The following is a 20,828-nucleotide window of genomic DNA, read 5'->3' as shown; positions in this document are numbered from 1 at the left end:
AGTTGGTGACTGAAATTTCGTACATAGATCTCGCCGCGACGGAAAACGTCTGTGCTTTAATTACTTCCATTCCAACTCGCGTATCATATCTGCCACGCTCTCTCCCCTATTACGTGATAATACAAAACGAGCTACCCTTTTTTGCACCCTTTCGATGTCCTCCGTCAATCCCACCTGGTAAGGATCCCATACCGCGCAGCAATATTCTAACAGAGGACGAACGAGTGTAGTGTGAGCTGTCTCTTTAGTGGACTTGTTGCATCTTCTAAGTGTCCTGCCAATGAAACGCAACCTTTGGCTCGCCTTCCCCACAATATCTTCTATGTGGTCTTTCCAACTGAAGTTGTTCGTAATTTTTACGCCCAGGTACTTAGTCGAATTGACAGCCTTGAGAATTGTACTATTTATCGAGTAATCGAATTCCAACGGATTTCTTTTGGAATTCATGTGGATCACCTCACACTTTTCGTTATTTATCGTCAACTGCCACCTGCCACACCATGCAGCAAACTTTTCTAAATCGCTCTGCAACTGATACTGGTCTTCGGATGACCATACTAGACGGTAAATTACAGAATCATCTGCGAACAACCTATGAGAACTGCTCAGATTGTCACCCAGGTCATTTATATAGATCAGGAACAGCAGAGGTCCCAGGACGCGTCCCTGGGGAACACTTGATATCACTTCGCTTTTACTCGATGATTTGCCGTCTATTACTACGAACTGCGACCTTCCTGACAGGAAATCACGAATCCAGTCGCACATCTGAGACGATACCCCATAGGCCCGCAGCTTGATTAGAAGTCGCTTGTGAGGAACGGTGTCAAAAGCTTTCCGGAAATCTAGAAATACGGAATCAACTTGAGATACCCTGTCGATAGCGGCCATTACTTCGAGCGAATAAAGAGCTAGCTGCGTTGCACAAGAACGATGTTTTCTGAAACCATGCTGATTACGTGTCAATAGATCGTTCCCTTCGAGGTGATTCATAATGTTTGAATACAGTATACGCTCGAAAACCCTACTGCAAACCGACGTCAATGATATAGGTCTGTAGTTCGATGGATTACTCCTACTACCCCTCTTAAACACTGGTGCGGCCTGCGCAATTTTCCAATCTGCAGGTACAGATCTATCGGTGATCGATAACCTAAGTTACGCAGAGCCTGTGTCACTTAGCGCAGCCACCAGATCGAATTCGTCACTGCCATCGCAATCATCGTAATAGTCACCTTCGTACAGCAGCTTGTTGCATAGGACACGCCAGAGTGGCTCTGCGACCGTAACTATCGTCAGACGCCGTCAACAGGCTGCCGTTTGTCACAGCAGTGGTCACTTGGGACGCATTGTGGTAATGTAGTGTCGCCATCGTCTTGGGACTCTGCCGCCACAAATCGCCATGATAGGGGCAGGAGCTGGGGAGCTTGGCCTGCCGATGCAAGACGCCTGTTGCCGGGGATGTCCACAGAGACAGGATACTGACCTGTCCCGCTGCCACGCCCCCCAGCCGCCAGCGCAATAGGGGCCCAAGGCATGTAGTCCCAGCTGCCGCGGTAAGGCTGGAGCGCTGCTGTCGAGACAGCTGATTAGAGTTACGCCAGCGCAGCTTAAGACGCAGCAGCAGGCCTATATCTCTGACTTCGATCTGTTGTAGAATTTTGGAACATGTTTTTTGCTCGCGTATCATGTCGATTCTGGAAACCCAGAATCTACTCTGTAGGAATCAACACGGATTCCAGAAACAGCGATCGTGTGAGACCCAACTCGCTTTATTTGTTCATGAGACCCAGAAAATATTAGATACAGGCTCTCAGGTACATACCATTTTCCTTGACTTCCGGAAGGCGTTCGATACAGTTCCGCACTGTCGCCTGATAAACAAAGTAAGAGCCTACGGAATATCAGACCAGCAGTGTGGCTGGATTGAAGAGTTTTTAGCAAACAGAACACAGCATGTTGTTCTCAATGGAGAGACGTCTACAGACGTTAAAGTAACCTCTGGCGTGCCACAGGGGAGTGTTATGGGACCATTGCTTTTCACAATATATATAAATGACCTAGTAGATAGTGTCGGAAGTTCCATGCGGCTTTTCGCGGGTGACGCTGTAGTATACAGAGAAGTTGCAGCATTAGAAAATTGTAGCGAAATGCAGGAAGATTTGCAGCGGATAGGCACTTGGTGGAGGGAGTTGCAATTGACCCTTAACATAGACAAATGTAATGTATTGCGAATACATAGAAAGAAAGATCATTTATTGTATGATTATATGATAGTGGAACAAACACTGGTAGCAGTTACTTCTGTAAAATATCTGGCAGTATGCGTGCGGAACGATTTGAAGTGGAATGATCATATAAAATTAATTGTTGGTAAGGCGAGTACCAGGTTGAGATTCATTGGGAGAGTCCTTAGAAAATGTAGTCCATCAACAAAGGAGGTGGTTTACAAAACACTCGTTCGACCTATACTTGAGTATTGATCATCAGTGTGGGATCTATACCAGATCGGGTTGACAGAGGAGGTAGACAAGATCCAAAGAAGAGAGGCGCGTTTCGTCACAGGGTTATTTGTTAAGCGTGATAGCGTTACGGAGATGTTTAGCAAACTCAAGTGGCAGACTCTGCAAGAGAGGCGCTCTGCATCGCGGTGTAGCTTGTTGTTCAGGTTTCGAGAGCGTGCGTTTCTGGATGAGGTATCGAATATATTGCTTCCCCCTACTTATACCTCCCGAGGAGAACACGAATGTAAAATTAGAGAGATTCGAGCGCGCACGGAGGCTTTCCGGCAGTCGTTCTTCCCGCGATCCATATGCGACTGGAACAGAAAAGGGAGGTAACGAGAGTGGCACGTAAAGTGCCCTCCGCCACACACCGTTGGGTGGCTTGCGGAGTATAAAGGTAGATGTAGATGAGGGCACACATGTGAACGTCTGTCAGTCACCTCAGTCGCCACCTAGAATTTTACGAGTGGAAGCAAACCTCGCCAGAGGACTCACAACCAATCTGTAGCAGTTGACCAATAAATGTTATTATTCTGTCATGTGGAGCCACCCTCACGGTCCTCTTCCTCGCGCCTAGTAGAGAACCCATGTTAGAGTGTTGCAAATGGCAGAGGATACCTGTGCCTGTTAACAAGGTCCATTTAGACTGTTATCAGATGTGGCCATGTGCACATTTCACTACTGCATAATGCTACATTCCAGATTTACACTTCAAGATTGTGATTTCTCTGTTCCCTATCATTAAAGTGCTATTTTAGTAGAGGACGGCTGTCTTCTTTGTCTACATCTACATACATACTCCCCAATCCACCATACGGTGCTTGGCGGAGGGTACCTCGTACCACAACTAGCATCTTGTCTCCCTGTTCCACTCCCAAACAGAACGAGGGAAAAATGACTGCCTATATGCGTCTGTACGATCCCTAATCTCTCTTATCTTATCTTTGTGGTCTTTCCGCGAAATGTAAGTTGGCGGCAGTAAAATTGTTCTGCAGTCAGCCTCAAATGCTGGTTCTCTAAATTTCCTCAGTAGCGATTCACAAAAAGAACGCCTCCGTTCCTCTAGAGACTCCGACCCGAGTTCCTGAAGTATTTCCGTAACACTCACGTGATGATCAAACCTACCAGTAACAAATCTAGCAGCCCGCCTCTGAATTGCTTCTACGTCCTCCCTCAATCCGACCTGATAGGGATCCCAAACGCTCGAGAAGTAGTCAAGAATAGGTCGTATTAGTGTTTTATAAGCGGCCTCCTTTACAGATGAACCACATCTTCCCAAAATTCTACCAATGAACCGAAGACGACTATCCGCCTTCCCCACAACTGCCACTACATGCTTGTCTCACCTCATATCGCTCTGCAATGTTACGCCCAAATAGTTAATCGACGTGACTGTGCCAAGCGCTGCATTACTAATGGACTTTTCAAACATTACAGGATTCTTTCTCCTATTCATCTGCATTAATTTACATTTATCTATATTTAGAGTTAGCTGCCATTCTTTACAACAATCACAAATCCTGTCCAAGTCATCTTGTATCCTCCTACAGTCACTCAACGACGACACCTTTCCGTACACCACAGCATCATCAGCAAACAGCCGCACATTGCTATCCACCCTATCCAAAAGATCATTTATGTAGATAGAAAACAACAGCGGACCTACCACACTTCCCTGGGCCACTCCAGATGATACCTTTACCTCCGATGAACACTCACCATCGAGGACAACATACTGGGTTCTATTAGTTAAGAAGTCTTCGAGCCACTCACATACTTAGGAACCAATCCCATATGCTCGTACCTTAGTTAAGAGTCTGCAGTGGGGCACCGAGTCAAACGCTTTCCGGAAGTCAGGGAATATGGCATCTGTCTGATACCCTTCATCCATGTTTCGCATGATATCATGTGAAAAAAGGCGAGTTGCGTTTCGCAGGAGCGACGCTTTCTAAAGCCGTGCTGATGCATTGACAGCAACTTCTTTTTGTTCTGGGCATCCTGTCTAATGTTACATACTGCATCAGAGACACCTATCAAGCATCTTGCACCACTTTGCGTTAAGAAAGGAATTACTCCACATGCCACTCTTCACCATTGTCTTTGCTTTTTGCCCCTCAGTTACATTCAGTGTTAAGTGTTGCTGTACATCCCTTTGCACAGTCCTTCAATGTCCTTCCACTGCCAACTGCAGTTCCTCTTGCAGATCAAATGTTTGTCCCATAGCAACAAGTTACAGCTGTACAGGAAGCGCACATTCATTTCAAGGATGTCACAGTATTTTATTTATTTTGCACTGTTTCATTATTTTTTTAGAATGTTTAGTGTTGGGGTAAATATTCTTTGTGTCTATCTGTGCTCCATATGGTGACAGAAGATCCCTGACAGCTGGAAACAATGTTGCCAGTTATCAGGCGCCGCTACTGCTGCCATGGTCGCTGACAACTGCTGCAGCACTGAGGGATTACCATAGAATCGAGTTCCATGATTCGTCGTGGAAGGTGCGTGAAGGAACCGTGCCAAACCTACTTTAACTGTCGTCTGTTTTCTCTCGCCACAGATACTGTGACTTTCACATGTTGCAACTAATTACAGCTACAAATTTAACGCTGCCAAATACATTATAGAAGTATGAAATAAATCATCGTCGAAATAACGCCATTGCTTGGCAGCAGATACACATCACTTGATTATCAGTATTGGTCTGTGATGATGCGCAGATGTGCAGTGCAGTGTCAACAGTCCCATCAGTAGACTGTTTATGTATGAAGTGTCAAAATACTGGATGTTATTTCTGAACATTATGTATGTTTTCCTCATTTGATCTTAATTTATATCGCCCTGCTGGTGCAATCGTTTTATTCTGTGGGCTTAGGTCACTACAGTCAGTATCATAGAAAGCTCCAAATCAATAAATATTTGGTTGCTCAGGGGCTTTTAGTTACTGGGTTATGGATCATTTTCATCTCTGTTCATTAAAACATTCCACAGCATACAGACTGGTATCTTAAGTATCTGGATGTCGACTCGTGCACTTACCCATTATTTCTGAGTTGGGAATGTTGGCATTCTGCTCTCCATAGACCAGCTTGAAAATTGTCTAGTTTTGCTCAATATTGTAGTTCAATAAACTATACAAAGTGTTAGCTACTTAAATCGCACTGATTGTTGAGTACTATGGTTTGTCAAATACCTAAAGAAGACTGGAAGTCATATTGTTGGCCATTTGCATGTCTATCCCTTCTATCTCTTTTGATATTCATGTCACGCGCAAAGTGCTGATGCCGGAGGTAAGTGTATGTCCACTACACTTTCGTAGAGGATTTTAACTGTTTTGCATGAAACAAATAATGTACTAAACAATAGGATCATGAGTACTAAGAAGCCAGCCAGAGTATTTTAATAAAATCTATCATTACAACATATCAAGCGCAACCTAACAGCAGTTGAGTGCAAATGTACTTTCTTCTTTTTTTTAAATGCAGGTTTGGAGCCTTGCGCAGATAGCGGCTGCATCATATGCTTTGTTCATGCTGGGCAACAGTTATTCCGTATATACGACTTGGGCAGGTAATAATGTGCACTTAATATTTGCATGCTACGAAAAATCAGTCTTATTCCAAGCAAAATGGAACCTAGTCAATGTGTAGTTTACGTAATAGCCTAACTTTATGAAGTTCATGAAAACTTAAATATAAGAAACATTATTTCTTTTAAGAGTTTTTTTTTTAAATTTATTGGTGTGTGGTCTTAGCTGCCTTGTCGGCTGACGCTGCATAGGGTGCAGTGAAGACTGCACAACTTTTATTAAACTTCAACACCACTCACAAATATAAGGTCCTAAGGTGGCAGTCAGAACACATCTCGTCCCATCATTGCTGACACTGTCCACACTGCACCGAATAACCTGCAAGCCTCTCTCCACAGCCAGCCTGAAAGGTTTCTTCTACTTCTTCTTACCTTTGTTTCTTCGGGTCGCGGTTGTTGTATTGTTTCGATTTAATACAGTTTGATGTCTTCTTCTCTTCTATTTAAAGTTTCCTTCGCTGATTTTCCCCTTCAATTTCTTATCATTTCTTTTTTTTCTCCTTTCTTTCTTTTCTCGTATTTAGTTTTACTTCTTTCTCTTCTGGTGTAATTCTTAATGGCAAGCTTATTTCAATTTGCTTTTGTGCACTGACTTTCTTTGTTTTTCAATTTGGCACTTTGACAAGGTGTGAATATCAAGAAAATAATAGATTATTTTCTTTCTTGGATTGTCTTTGGACTTAGTGGCAATACCTGAACAAACAGTATTCGTTTCCTGGTTTTGGATCGCTTTGAATTTTTTTACTGCTACTATCTACGAAATTACCTTGTTTCTCTTTCTTTATTGATTTATTATTCAGCATAACCAGAAAGGGCCATAAGGCCCCCTCTTACATCTCACAAGAAACAATACATACCAAAAACTACTACACAGCGCTTTCAGAAGCAACAGTCTGCATTAATAGTAACAATAATATTAATGCTGCTGCTAGGTGTGCTAACATGAGGCTTGAGAAAGCACTGATGGCAGAGGGCATGGCTCGTATTGCGGTGGTGCCACTTGAGTCTATCAATACATCTGGTTTCATTAAGCATGGCCTGCACCTCATTAGATACGGGAAGCGGAGGTTGGCAGGGCTTATAGGTGATGCTGTAGTGGGTGGTAGTGGGATCACTCATGGGAAATTTTCTGTAGTTCGTGTTAGAGCTGCATCTTTTTGAGATTGAAGTCGGCTGATAGGCATCCCTGCTTAAAAGAAGTCTCTTTAAGAAAGTAAGCACCTTCAAAAAAAGGTCAGGTATCCAAGTAGGATACTTGCATGTTTCATCGTATAAGAGGTATCAGAGCTAACTGCTTATACATGCTGACTCTGATGTTGTTGGTATATCAGAGCACCACTTAGAAAATGTGACAATTCAGAGGCTTCCTTTACCAGGACACAGATTACCTGGCTGTTTTTCAAGGAGTTCTTTGTGGAACAGAGGCGTGGCCATGTACGTAGGAAACAACACCGATTTGAGTCCGTAGATGTGTCAGAGCACTGCACTGAACAAGAATCTGAATGTTGTTGAGGAGCAGTTGAATATAGTAAAACATAACTTCTGACTGTTGTCATTCATGAATCCCCTAACTCTGACTTTAGAGCATTTCTGCTCAAGGTAGAGAGGTTCGTGGTTCACTTTATAGGAGGTAACAAAAGTTAGATGCATGTATTAACGTTGTATGTGACTAGGCAAGGTGGAAGATCTCCTAAATTCATATGATCTGATGCAGACTATTTTTTCCAGTGAAGTTGCCGGGGAACAGTAGCACAATCATAGACAATATTTTTATTAATTCTTAATTGCTTGATGGGCATTTCTGTTACTAAAAGGCTGAATGGCCTTTAGACCATGATGCACAATTTTTAACACTAAAAAGTTTTTGTACTCAAACAAATATTATCTATAATTACAAACTAAGTAGAAAAGCTAAACCAATGGCAATAACGAGTTTTTTGAAACGCGTTAAGGAACAAGAGTGGCTGATGTTTTCAGTGCTGATAATATTGATTACAAATATAATGCTTTCCATAACATATTTCTCATGCTTTTTGAAAGTTCTTTCCATTAAAACGTTCAAGATGTGGTACTAGCAGTAAAAGACAGCGTGGATGGCTGACTAGTAGAATAAGGATATTATGTAGGACAAAGCAGGAATTACAATATATCAAGATGTTAGAAATAGCCACAATCAAGCTACAGTAGCCCATTTCAGACATTACTGTAAGATTTAAAAATGTTATTACGAAGACAAAGAGTATCTAATACACAAATAGAACGGCTAATTCCCAGGTCAAAATTAAAACCACATGATCAGTCGTGAAGGAAGTGTCTGGTCAGAAGCCCAAGGCCGAGGATATGTACTTCAACTTCTCTCCGTTACCCTCTCAAAAACATATCGACATGTACACAGAATCGTCTCATTATACCCTTTAACATGATGCATCGATCTTTACTGTAGCTACAATATTTTGCTCTACATACATTCCTGGAAATTGAAATAAGAACACCGTGAATTCATTGTCCCAGGAAGGGGAAACTTTATTGACACATTCCTGGGGTCAGATACATCACATGATCACACTGACAGAACCACAGGCACATAGACACAGGCAACAGAGCATGCACAATGTCGGCACTAGTACAGTGTATATCCACCTTTCGCAGCAATGCAGGCTGCTATTCTCCCATGGAGACGATCGTAGAGATGCTGGATGTAGTCCTGTGGAACGGCTTGCCATGCCATTTCCACCTGGCGCCTCAGTTGGACCAGCGTTCGTGCTGGACGTGCAGACCGCGTGAGACGACGCTTCATCCAGTCCCAAACATGCTCAATGGGGGACAGATCCATAGATCTTGCTGGCCAGGGTAGTTGACTTACACCTTCTAGAGCACATTGGGTGGCACGGGATACATGCGGACGTGCATTGTCCTGTTGGAACAGCAAGTTCCCTTGCCGGTCTAGGAATGGTAAACGATGGATTCGATGACGGTTTGGATGTACCGTGCACTACTCAGTGTCCCCTCGACGATCACCAGTGGTGTACGGCCAGTGTAGGAGATCACTTCCCACACCATGATGCCGGGTGTTGGCCCTGTGTGCCTCGGTCGTATGCAGTCCTGATTGTGGCCCTCACCTGCACGGCGCCAAACATGCATACGACCATCATTGGCACCAAGGCAGAAGCGACTCTCATCGCTGAAGACGACACGTCTCCATTCGTCCCTCCATTCACGCCTGTCGCGACACCACTGGAGGCGGGCTGCACGATGTTGGGGCGTGAGCGGAAGACGGCCTAACGGTGTGCGGGACCGTAGCCCAGCTTCATGGAGACGGTTGCGAATGGTCCTCGCCGATACCCCAGGAGCAACAGTGTCCCTAATTTGCTGGGAAGTGGCGGTGCGGTCCCCTACGGCACTGCGTAGGATCCTACGGTCTTGGCGTGCATCCGTGCGTCGCTGCGGTCCGGTCCCAGGTCGACGGGCACGTGCACCTTCCGCCGACCACTGGCGACAACATCGATGTACTGTGGAGACCTCACGCCCCACGTGTTGAGCAATTCGGCGGTACGTCCACCCGGCCTCCCGCATGCCCACTATACGCCCTCGCTCAAAGTCCGTCAACTGCACATACGGTTCACGTCCACGCTGTAGCGGCATGCTACCAGTGTTAAAGACTGCGATGGAGCCCCGTGTGCCACGGCAAACTGGCTGACACTGACGGCGGCGGTGCACAAATGCTGCGCAGCTAGCGCCATTCGACGGCCAACACCGCGGTTCCTGGTGTGTCCGCTGTGCCGTGCGTGTGATCATTGCTTGTACAGCCCTCTCGCAGTGTCCGGAGCAAGTATGGTGGGTCTGACACACCGGTGTCAATGTGTTCTTTTTTCCATTTCCAGGAGTGTATATCCATTCGTTTACAATACAATTTATCCCTTTGTGTGTGCTAGTGGGAAGATGCAAGGGACGTCCAGAGAGTGTTCTAGCCTGATAGTATGACATGCCCTGGCAGGCTGCTTTATGTGCCGCTGTGCCTACAAACCACCCCATCAGAGGCGCACTCGCCTGGCCAACACACCCCAGCATACACAAACAAAACACACCATCCAACAAGAATCAATACCACTACTACTGCGGATACAACTTACGTCATGTCACAATCACCCCATTGAAACTCTTTAGTTCTGATAGTTATGCGCTGTTGGCAAGATGTAAGATATGAGAGCAGTTGTTGTACAGTGAACTTGAAGACAGTTTTTGACTTGCGAGTTTAGCAAGTAGAATGCCAAATTTTACAGTGGTGCAGGCTATGTTGGAGACCAAAAATGACGTAGTAGTAACCCCTTGTTTTTCCACTACATGATTCAGATTGTCAGTCACTTATAAGAGCTGTCATCATGCTCTGCTTTTTCCAGAAACGACACTGGTATGCATCTAAAAGGTTATTTGGTGTTAAGTACTTAGTGGGTTCACTGTGGACTATGTATTCTAAAGCCTTAGATAATGCTGGTAGAATGCGAAAGTCCCTGTGATCGCAGGGTTCTTTGGTAGTTCCTTTTTGAGTGATGATTCTTCGAGTCCCACCACTCACGCTCTTGGGAAGACACTGGTGGTGTCCTAGACCGCTGAGAAAATTGAGGACCTTCACTGTAACACTGTAAATGTCCTGTGGCTGAGAAGTGTATTCATGGAACTGACACCTTGGCCGCGTTAGAGCTTACCATCTCCAAGAGAAATTTTTCGTTTGTAACAAGCACTGATTCTTTACGGGAATCGATGGTATGCGCTCTTGTGTGCTGGTGAAGTTAGGATGTTGACGTGGTGATATACTAATTTAGACCCTGGATAATAATTATGGGTATATCTGTAAATTTGGGTTTGCCTATTCCTAGACCTCCTAGATTTTTCCACAAGAGTAGGTGTAAAAGATTTACACTTATCATGGAGTGACTTAGCTCATTTGCGCAGTTGCTTGTGGATGAGATGGTTATATGAGGTCGGGTGCCGCTTATATGGCCTCTATGCTGTGTCTGTGATTGTCTTGTTTGAAGTGATCCGTGAGCCAAGGTTCAGGCGTTCTCCTTACTGTTATATTTTTAAAAGGTGCATGTTTATAGTGTAAATTATTGAGTCTCTTAGTGCTTATAATATAGTTCGAAGTTATTTCCTGCCGCTGTTTGCCAAGAAATACCACTTGCACCAGCTTTAATCCCACATATACCCATACATTAAAGATCTGTAAGTATCGCCAATTGCAGTTTATTCTTTGAGCATTCCAAGGAAGTCATGAACATTACATCATGAGCAAACAATGCAGGTGCAGAGCTCTCATCAATGGGAATTACTCTGTATGGAGATTTGGTTGTGTGTATATGGATAAACATGTGGTGTTTGCTGTATGATGAGTTGACCCAAATGGAATTGAGCAGGAAAATATAAACCTAAAATTTGAAAGGGATGGACAGTTGTTTAGACATTTTATACGTACATGTATGTTTTATTACCCAATAATGACGTATGAAAATTGCGCTGGGCTGTGACTCAAATCAGAATTTCCCACTTATTACGAGTGGTCACCTTAACTACTTTGGCTATCCGTGCACCCTGCCAGGACTGATCCAAACCTCCAGATGTCATCCTTATACCGTAGTCCACTTAATACATCACCTAATGCTCGCAACATTACTTGGATTCCCACAACGAGGACAATGACACAATGAGGAATTGAGATCAATATTGTTATGCTCATGTGCTTACCTAGGCGTGTCTCATTCTTCCTGTTGTGGCACAAATTTTCATTTGTCACTATTGTGTAGTAGATCGATATCTGATACAGCCAATGTCACTGTCAGTGAATTAATTTCAAAACAGAAAATTTGTTCAAGTCTCTGGCTACAGTTGTGTTTTCATACAAAGCGCCAAGATCTGTAAATGCGGTTTCAAAGCGAGCGAACTGAAAAATTTTGGATGGCTTGTGTATAACACGAACGGGGTACGTTCTGTTGAGACATTTAATTTCAATGAATTCGTATTTTGGCTGTTTGTCCACAATTTTGGAAGAGAGCACGACCTGACAAGAATAATATACAGAAGAACGTAAAAGAAAATTGACGATCCGTTAAATGACGATGAGATTGGCTTTAGGAATGGTGCAGGCGTCAGAAAGGCAGTTCTGACGTTGCGGTTGATAATGGAAGAAGATTGAAGAAATATCAAGACACATTCTTAGGATCTATCGACCTGGAAAAAGCATTCGACAATGTAAAATGGTGTAAGATGTTGGAAATTTTGAGAAAAGTAGGGGTGAGCAATAGGGAGAGACGGGTAATTTATAACATGTAAATGAACCAAGAAGCAACAATAAGACTGGAAGACTAAGAACGAAGTATTCGGATTAAAAAGTGTGTAAGATAGACACGTAGTTTTTTTGCACCTACTGTTCAATTTACACACCGAAGAAGCAGTGACAGAAGTACAAGAAAGGTTCAAGAGTGGGATGGAAGATCAAGATGAAACGATATCAATGATAAAATTCGGTGATGACATTGCTATGGTCAACGAAACTGAAGAAGGATTACAGAATCTGTTGAAGGGAATGAACAGTCTAATGAGTAAAGAATATGGATTGAGAGTAAGTCGAAGAGAGACTAAAGTAACGAGGAGTATTAGGATTGAGAACGGCGAATGACCAAGTAGAGGAAGTTTAGGAATTCTGCTACCTAGACAGGAAAATAACACACTATGGACGGTACAAGGTGGACTTAAAAAGCAGACGAACACTGGTAGAAAGGGCAGTCCTTTCCAAGAGAAGTCTAATAGTATCACATAGGCTTTAATTTGAGGAAGAAATTTCGGAGAACATACGTTTGGAGCACAGCACTGTATGGTAGCGAAACATGGACTGTGGGAAGGCTGGAACTGAAGATAATCGAAGCATTTGAGATGTGGTGCTACGAGAGAATGTTGAAAATCAAATGAACTGTTAAGGTGAGACTTGAGGAAGTTCTCCGCAGAATCGGCGAGGGAAGAAACATATGGAACCACTGACAAGAAGAGGGGACAGGATGATGTGACATCTGTGAAGACATCAGGGAATAATTTCAGTGGTACTATAGGGATTTGTAGAGGATAAAACGTGTAAAGGAAGACAGAGATTGGAAGAAATTCAGCATATAAGGAATATATAGGTTGCAAATGCTACTCTGATACGAAAGGGTTAGCTCAGGAGATGACTTCGTACTGGGCCATATGAAACCAGTCAGAAGTCTAATGACTCCCAACAACAAGGTTAATATTTTGCTACTACTTCTCGAGAATCACTCAACACACATCCGAAAACAGTGGGATGTTCCTCACTCATTCAAGAAGCGCTCAGAATCCTCCTTAGTAAACACATATGAGAAGAATGGCTATATTCCGGTGGCCTGAAAACTTTGCACAATCTTCACAATAGTTCAGACCATGTTGTATCCAACTATAAACAAAAACATTATTGTTGGTTACAATGTCTAAGTTTATACAGTGTCTCTTTTCAATTTACAATCTTACTGAGAAATGCATGCATGCAATTTTCATGTGTCGCAAACAGCTGGCGTCAATCCGGATCTGCAGAACGTGAATCTTATCGTAATATAACACTAATCGAATAGGTCCAACAAAATCCTACATTGATCACCACCCGTTTTTCTTCACTTCTACAGATTATTGAGTCTTCAGAGGACTGGCATGAGGTGGCAGAGACTCCATTATTATAAAATATTCCTAGCAAAAGTTCACAATTGTAGTTAATATTTGAATAGAGCTGCTGGCAAAATAGTAAACTGTTCATTAAATAAATACACAATATGGTATTCAATCTGTATTCGTTTGCTGTGTAATTGTGGAGCATACAATATTCTTACAAACATTTTGCATAATGCAAATATATAAAAAACGTAATAAATCAAGAAATAAAACAGATACAGATACGTAGCTTTCAAAGGTGCTAGCTATCGTGCAATGCTATCGTCTGAGGTATCGTTTGTTGAAGTCAGATGAAGCGTTTAAAAGTTGTTAAATAAGAGGTTTATCGATAAAATATTTTGTCACTGTAAATTATTAACTTCTGTTGTTTTAAGGCTACTGAAGTTATTGTTGTGACACTGTTGTACTTCATTATGGGATCACCGATGTATTCAGATTTTTGTTAATGTTTAATTGTAAGTTATCATAGGTCCTCAGAGAGCAGTAAGAATCCATCTTTCAGCTTGTCTGACATTCAGCCATTTTTGGTGTATCTCCTGCACAATGGTTATGTGAGCATCAGCTGTCCAAATTCCCAGCTGTGGCATTCACCCATTTGCGGCAACACGCTCCTTGTGTCTGCACCTGAACTTACTTGGTAAGGCCGCATGACTTCCTCGTCGCACTGACTCGCACCCAGCCCAGCAACCAAATTCGTTTCTCCTCATTACCAGCTCTAGGTGGACGAATAACTCACCCACATGCTCATAAGGCTACAAAGTACACTAACGTGTAGAAGCGTTTCTCCTGAAGGCATCTCACAGACCCCGTTTTTTACCTCATAGAAAGATATGAAGTTACCAAAAAATATTTTCACTTTAATTTTATTTCTCAGTTCCCCTTCGCATAGTCAAATTTCCCCGCTTTTTGAAGTACAGCATGTGTCTTTTCAAAACACCTGTCACACATTCTCTTTCATCCATTTTCTTTACACTGTGAGGGTGGTCACTTAAACCATTGACTTCAGCAAACTGATATGTGATTCACATGATTTTCTTCCTTGTCAAACTGTACAACCAGATCTCTACATAAACTTGCCATTTTTTCTTTCATTTCATTAGAAAAAACATTCTTGAACTTCCCGAGAGAACTAGACACACTCCCCTGAAAAAATGAAGAAAAAAACGAGCTTTAGGTTACTACACTTGCAACTCTATAATACTGAAATTTTGCATTCTTGGACATTGAGATATTGCAATGAAAAAACTTGTGTGAATGGTATAAGACTTCATGGAAGTTAATTATTGGGACAAGAAAGCAAGTTCCTGTGACAAGGGGAAAATTTCATTTTGATGGAAGCCCCGTCGAGTGCAATTAAATTAATAAATCTCAAATGTGAAAGTTTTTAACATTGAAATATAGCACTGTCAGTAACAAGAAAAAGGGGGGGGCATCAGGCTAGTGATTGTGCTCGGAGATGTCTCTGTGCCATGTTGTGTGACCAATCAGTTGAGCACAAATTTTATGCAAAAGATATAGAAAACGATCATCGTATTAATATCAGGGGGGTTCAGTCTTTGGTTAGTAAAGAGTTACCGATAGGACACAGACAGTATATAATTTTGATAGTTTCATGTATCTCTTTTAGTTTTGTTGAGTGTCCAATGGGAATGGATGGAAAGATGTTACTGTTGTGAAGCGAGACACTTTTCAGGCTGCTGATGGAGCTGTCTATAAAAAGCCAGAAATCTTTTTGTTGATCCTTCTGTAACCCGATCTGAATGAGTAGACTGGGAACATTACTGCATTATTGGCTGAAATATTACAGAAGACCTGCTTGTCTTATAGTATATACTGAAATTTTCACTTCTGGACTAGGACAGTCGTTTTCTTTTAGCCTGGGTGCCAGAAGTTCTGCTCCGTTCTTTAACAAATTAACATATCATGCCAGATCATTTAGTTTCTCCTGAGTGAATAATTCAGGTTTAGAAATTTCTCCTTCAGATGATGCTTTTGCACTCCGACCCCTGTATTGCTTCAAGTTCTGACATTACAGGTTCAGGTATTTTAGTGAACATTGCTATAGGAAAGCCACTTCGTGTCACAAATCTCTTGGCTGATTCTAAATTTGGATACTACAATTTAGGTTTTCCACAATTTAAGACACTCTGAACAACATTTACAAACGGCGTGGGGAGCCCATGGTCTGTCTTGTTCTCCAAGCACTATATAAAAATATGCAAGATATGCCTTCTTTACAAACTCTGTGATGTTCCAGCTTTGTTTCTGTAGGCAGTATTCACCACAAATGTATCAGAACACAATGGGATTGTTCATTCATTCTCTTTATGAAGAAGTCATATTTTCTTGAAACAGATAAAATAAAAAATACAAAATTTTTTTTAAAGAATTTAGTAGAATGTTTAATTGCGATGTATTATAGAGTGTGAAAACTTAGATGAAAATACAGGTCAACGATACCAATGGAAGATCAGCATCTATGGGAAAATTTAATTAAAATCCAAAAACATAAATATCTTCATAACTAGTGCCAATTCGGGAAAAGTAAAGCCATGTTCGGATTCAGGACCTCTGAAGTATAATAAATGTCTTGCGATATCTTTGGCAATACTTTTTTTTTTTTGCAGAGCTCTGTTATACGTACCAAGGATAATAATCGATACAAGCGATTGGCAATCTTACATGAGTCTCCCCTACTGCGATAGAAAACGTTAACAGGTTCACACACAAGGTTTCAAATAGCAACTTAGCAAATAAGGCTGAGACACTCGAATATGATTTGGGACTAAAGGGTATGGACGGCAGTTTCAGGAGCACAGTAGATAAAGCGCTACCCATGGCTCAGGGTGAGGAATGTATTGTTTGCTGTTTGTATAATTTAATGTCAATAGATGCATAATAAAGTCTTATTTTTGGATAATAATCTCTTACACATTAAGGCATAAGACTTAATTCCAAGTGTGATGCATTTTGTGTCAAGATATTTCACATCAGTTGGGCTATAAATATGATTTTTAATATACCTGTAGACAAAAATGCATGACTACAGACCCTATACCATACCATATTTCAATGGAATGCAGTATTACAGACAGCTCTTCAGTGAGTAACAAATTAATTTACTAACAGTGTTTGCAAATGCTGTGTGTTACATTTAATCCAAACACAAGAGAATGTCCGGATAATTAAATTTTCTGCTTAATGTAAAACCATTCTTAGCAATTGTGAAACTGTAAGTGATAAAATACAGGGAGTGAAAGTTAATTTTAAACTTAAGCAGGGGCCAGACTGCAGATAAGAGAGTTGAAGGGCATGAAGCGAAGGCATGAACTGAAAAGGCAGTGAGACAAGGTTGTAGCTACTCCCGTTTTGTTCAGTCTGGACAGAAACAAAGAATAAACATGAAAACGCTGTTAAAGTTCAACGAGAATAAATAAAAACTGTTTGGTTTGTTGATTAAGTCGTAATTCTGTCAATGGCATTAAACAACATGGAAGATCAGTTGAATGGAATGGATACTGGCTTGAAACAGGTTGCAATACGGACATCAATAAAAATGGAACAGCGCTAATTGAATGCAGTTGAATTAAATTGGATAATGCTGTTGGGAATTAGACTAGGACGTGAGGTGCAGAAAATAGTAGGTGCACAACACTAACATGTGGTAGCAAAAGTAAAGAGGATGTAAAATGCTGGTGCAATAATCAGAAAATCTTTCCCAAAAAAATAGAAATATATTCTCATCAAACAGAAATGTAAGTGCTGGAAAGATTGATTGGGAGTATTTGTCAGGAGTGTAGCCTTATATGGTAGTGAGATATATGTGGCAAACAGAACAGTCAAAAAGAGAGTAGAAGCTTTTTAAGTGATGTGCTACAGAAGAACGCAAACGATTGGATGAGTAGAACTAATGAAAATGTACCAAGTCTAACAAGGAGAAAAAAGAGCTGTATGGTGTCACTTTATTAGCAAAAGCGAGAGGCTGATGGGATACTTACTGAGAGGCCAAGAGATACTTAATCTACAAATGGAGGGTAGTGGTAGGAGGAACATTGTAGAATGAGAGCAAGGTTGAATAGAGAATTCAAGTACGCACAGATATGGGTTCCTGTAGTTAAGCAGAAGTGACGAGATTTGCATAGGATAGAGTAGCATGGATTGCATCACAACAGTTATTCGACATTGGAACATGCCTTGTGTAAGATTATGCCACAATAATAATTTACATGTAGTTTATTTTTTAAAATTTCTTAATCAAACTTCCCTAATAATCTATGTTTGTTTCCGGCTCTCCTTTTTCCACTTGGCCATCCATTTCCTCTCTCCTGCCACTAACATGAACCTGGATTCTAAAGGTTGATCAAAATCCATAGCTTCCAACAATGGACAAGTAATTTGTGATCACGGAGCTAATGTGGCGAGTAAGTTGTATACCGAACGAACTTAATTAATGACTTCTATTGAACTACCAACCCAGCTGGTAAGTACACAGTACAAACCAAAAGTCTTCACTTTTATATTGGAATTAATGGACACTGCAGCCCATTTTCATTTTGATTTCTTCATTGAATTTTATATTAATATGTTAGTTATGAAAAAGGTAACTAAAATTTTATCATGTTTCTGTTTCAGCAATTGACAAAATAGTAATTGCATACCTCTCATATTACGTTATCGAGGTTATCTGTGACATAATTCTCATCATTGGAGCCGTTAAGGTAAAGTGTCTACAGAAATACACTACATTCATGAGAAACTGAACAAAATTTAACTTTTTTTTAAAAGTTTTTGTTCCATTCCTGCTGTTTGAAGTGAAGTACTATGATTATATTTCTCTACGTTATTCTTATTACTGCTAACTCTACAGTAGTACAGGGTCTGTACCGATTCTGGTCTAGTTATTTGTGACCTGTCATCCTTAATCTCCGCCGCGCGAGGTAGCCGCGCGGTCTAGGGCGTCTTGTAACGGTCCGTGCGGCTCCCCCCGTCGGAGGTTCAAGTCCTCCCTCATAGTGTAAGTTAGTTTAAGTTAGATTACGTAATGTGTAGGCTTAGGGACTGATGACCTCAGCAATTTGGTCCCATAAGACCTTCCCACAAATTTCCAAAAATTCCTTACTTATGACAGCCTCTCCCCCTCCCTCTCTGCCTTCCCCCATTCCCCCCCCCCCTTTCTCACTGGGACAAGTGCTTTATGTATAAATGACCCTTTTCACTGACATGATTAGTATGCTTTCCCCCCAATATCTTGGACTCAAGATGACTGCCACTCTCATGTCACAGTCCAATGCAGTGCACTTACGATACGTATAAAATGGTTTGCAAAGCAAACCAGTTTTCTTGTTAAAATGATTACTACATTGATTTAATACCTTATTTAAACATTATAACTGTGAGCATTGTGTAACTTCAACCAGGGACTTATGACAATACGCAATATGCTGAATTTTTTCCCCTGCTACTGGGTTGAAAATGTATTCCGTATAGCACACTACTGGCTTATAAAATTGCTGCACCATGAAGATGACGTGCTAGAGACGCGAAAATTAACCGACAGGAAGAAGATGCTGTGATATTCAAATGATTAGCTTTTCAGAGCACTCACACAAGGTTGGCGCCGGTGGCGATACCTACAACGTACTGACATGAGGAAAGTTTCCAACCGATTTCTCATACACAAACAGCAGTTGACCGAGTTGCCTCGTGAAACGTTGTTGTGACGCCTCGTGTAAGGAGGAGAAATGCGCACCATCACGTTCCCGACTTTGATAATCGCCGGATTGTAGCCTATCGCGATTGCGGTTTATCGTATCGTGACATTGCTGCTCGCGTTGGTCGAGATCCAATGACTGTTAGCACAATATGGAATCGGTGGGTTCAGGAGGGTAATACGGAACGCCGTGCTGGATCTCAACGGCCTCGTATCACTAGCAGTCGAGATGACAGGCATCTTATCCGCATGGCTGTAACGGATCGTGCAGCTACGTTTCGATCCCTGAGTCAACAGATGGGGACGTTTGCAAGACAACAACCATCCGCACGAACAGTTCGACGACGTTTGCAGCAGCATGGACTACCAGCTCGGAGACCATGGCTGGGTTACCTTTGACGCTGCATCACAGACAGGAGCGCCGGCGATGGTGTACTCGACGACGAACCTGCATGCACGAATGGCAAAACGTCATTTTTTCGGATGAATCCAGGTTCTGTTTACAGCATCATGATGGTCGCATCCGTGTTTGGCGACATCGCGGTGAACGCACATTGGAAGCGTGCATCCGTCATCGCCATACTGGCGTATTACCCGTCGTGATGGTATGGGGTGACATTGGTTACACGTCTCGGTCACCTCTTGTTCGCAATGACGGCACTTTGAACAGTGGACGTTACATTTCAGATGTGTTCCGACCCGTGGCTCTACCCTTCATTTGATCCCTGCGAAACCTTACATTAGAGCAGGATAATGCACGACCATATGTTGCAGGTCCTGTACGGGCCTTTCTGGATACAGAAAATGTTCGACTGCTGCCCTGGTCAGCACATTCCCCAGATCTCTCACCAACTGAAAACGTCTGGTAAATGGTGTCCGAGCAACTGGCTCGTCACAATACGCCAGTCACTACTCTTGATAAAATGTGGTTTCGTGTTGAAGCTGCATCCAAGCTCTGTTTGACTCAGTGCCCAGGCGTATCAAGGCCGTTATTACGGCCAGAGGTGGTTGTTCTGGGTACTGATTTCTCAGGATCTATGCACCCAAACTGCGTGAAAATGTAATCACATGTGAGTTCTAGTATAATATATTTGTCCAATGAATACCCGTTTATCATCTGCATTTCTTCTTGGTGTAGCAATTTTAATGGACGGTAGTGTAGTTCCTTTATGAGTCCTGTCACATCATGACACAAGCAAACACCGCGGTCGTCAGCATATTATGCTGCGAATTTCATGTGGCGATCTCGAAAATACGTAACTGTAGCACCTCTCTCAAGTAATTTCCATTCATCCAGTCTGGAA

At 42.1% G+C, this 20,828-nt stretch overlaps 1 protein-coding gene across 1 annotated transcript in view; it reads left to right on the top strand.

Moving 5' to 3' along the window:
- Positions 1-20,828, top strand: part of LOC124717140 — a 295,935-nt gene that overhangs the window by 254,650 nt on the left and 20,457 nt on the right. Inside the window, exons 9-10 of the mRNA XM_047243888.1 lie at positions 5,987-6,071; positions 18,447-18,532. Of these exons, the coding sequence (XP_047099844.1) occupies positions 5,987-6,071; positions 18,447-18,532 (171 nt within the window). The remainder of the gene's footprint in view (positions 1-5,986; positions 6,072-18,446; positions 18,533-20,828) is intronic.

Source organism: Schistocerca piceifrons, chromosome 9 (genome assembly GCF_021461385.2).
Source record: "Schistocerca piceifrons isolate TAMUIC-IGC-003096 chromosome 9, iqSchPice1.1, whole genome shotgun sequence".
Taxonomy (NCBI): Eukaryota; Metazoa; Arthropoda; class Insecta; order Orthoptera; family Acrididae; genus Schistocerca; species Schistocerca piceifrons.
The sequence above is the reverse complement of the archived record's forward strand: the minus strand, read 5'-3'. Positions and strand labels throughout refer to the sequence as shown.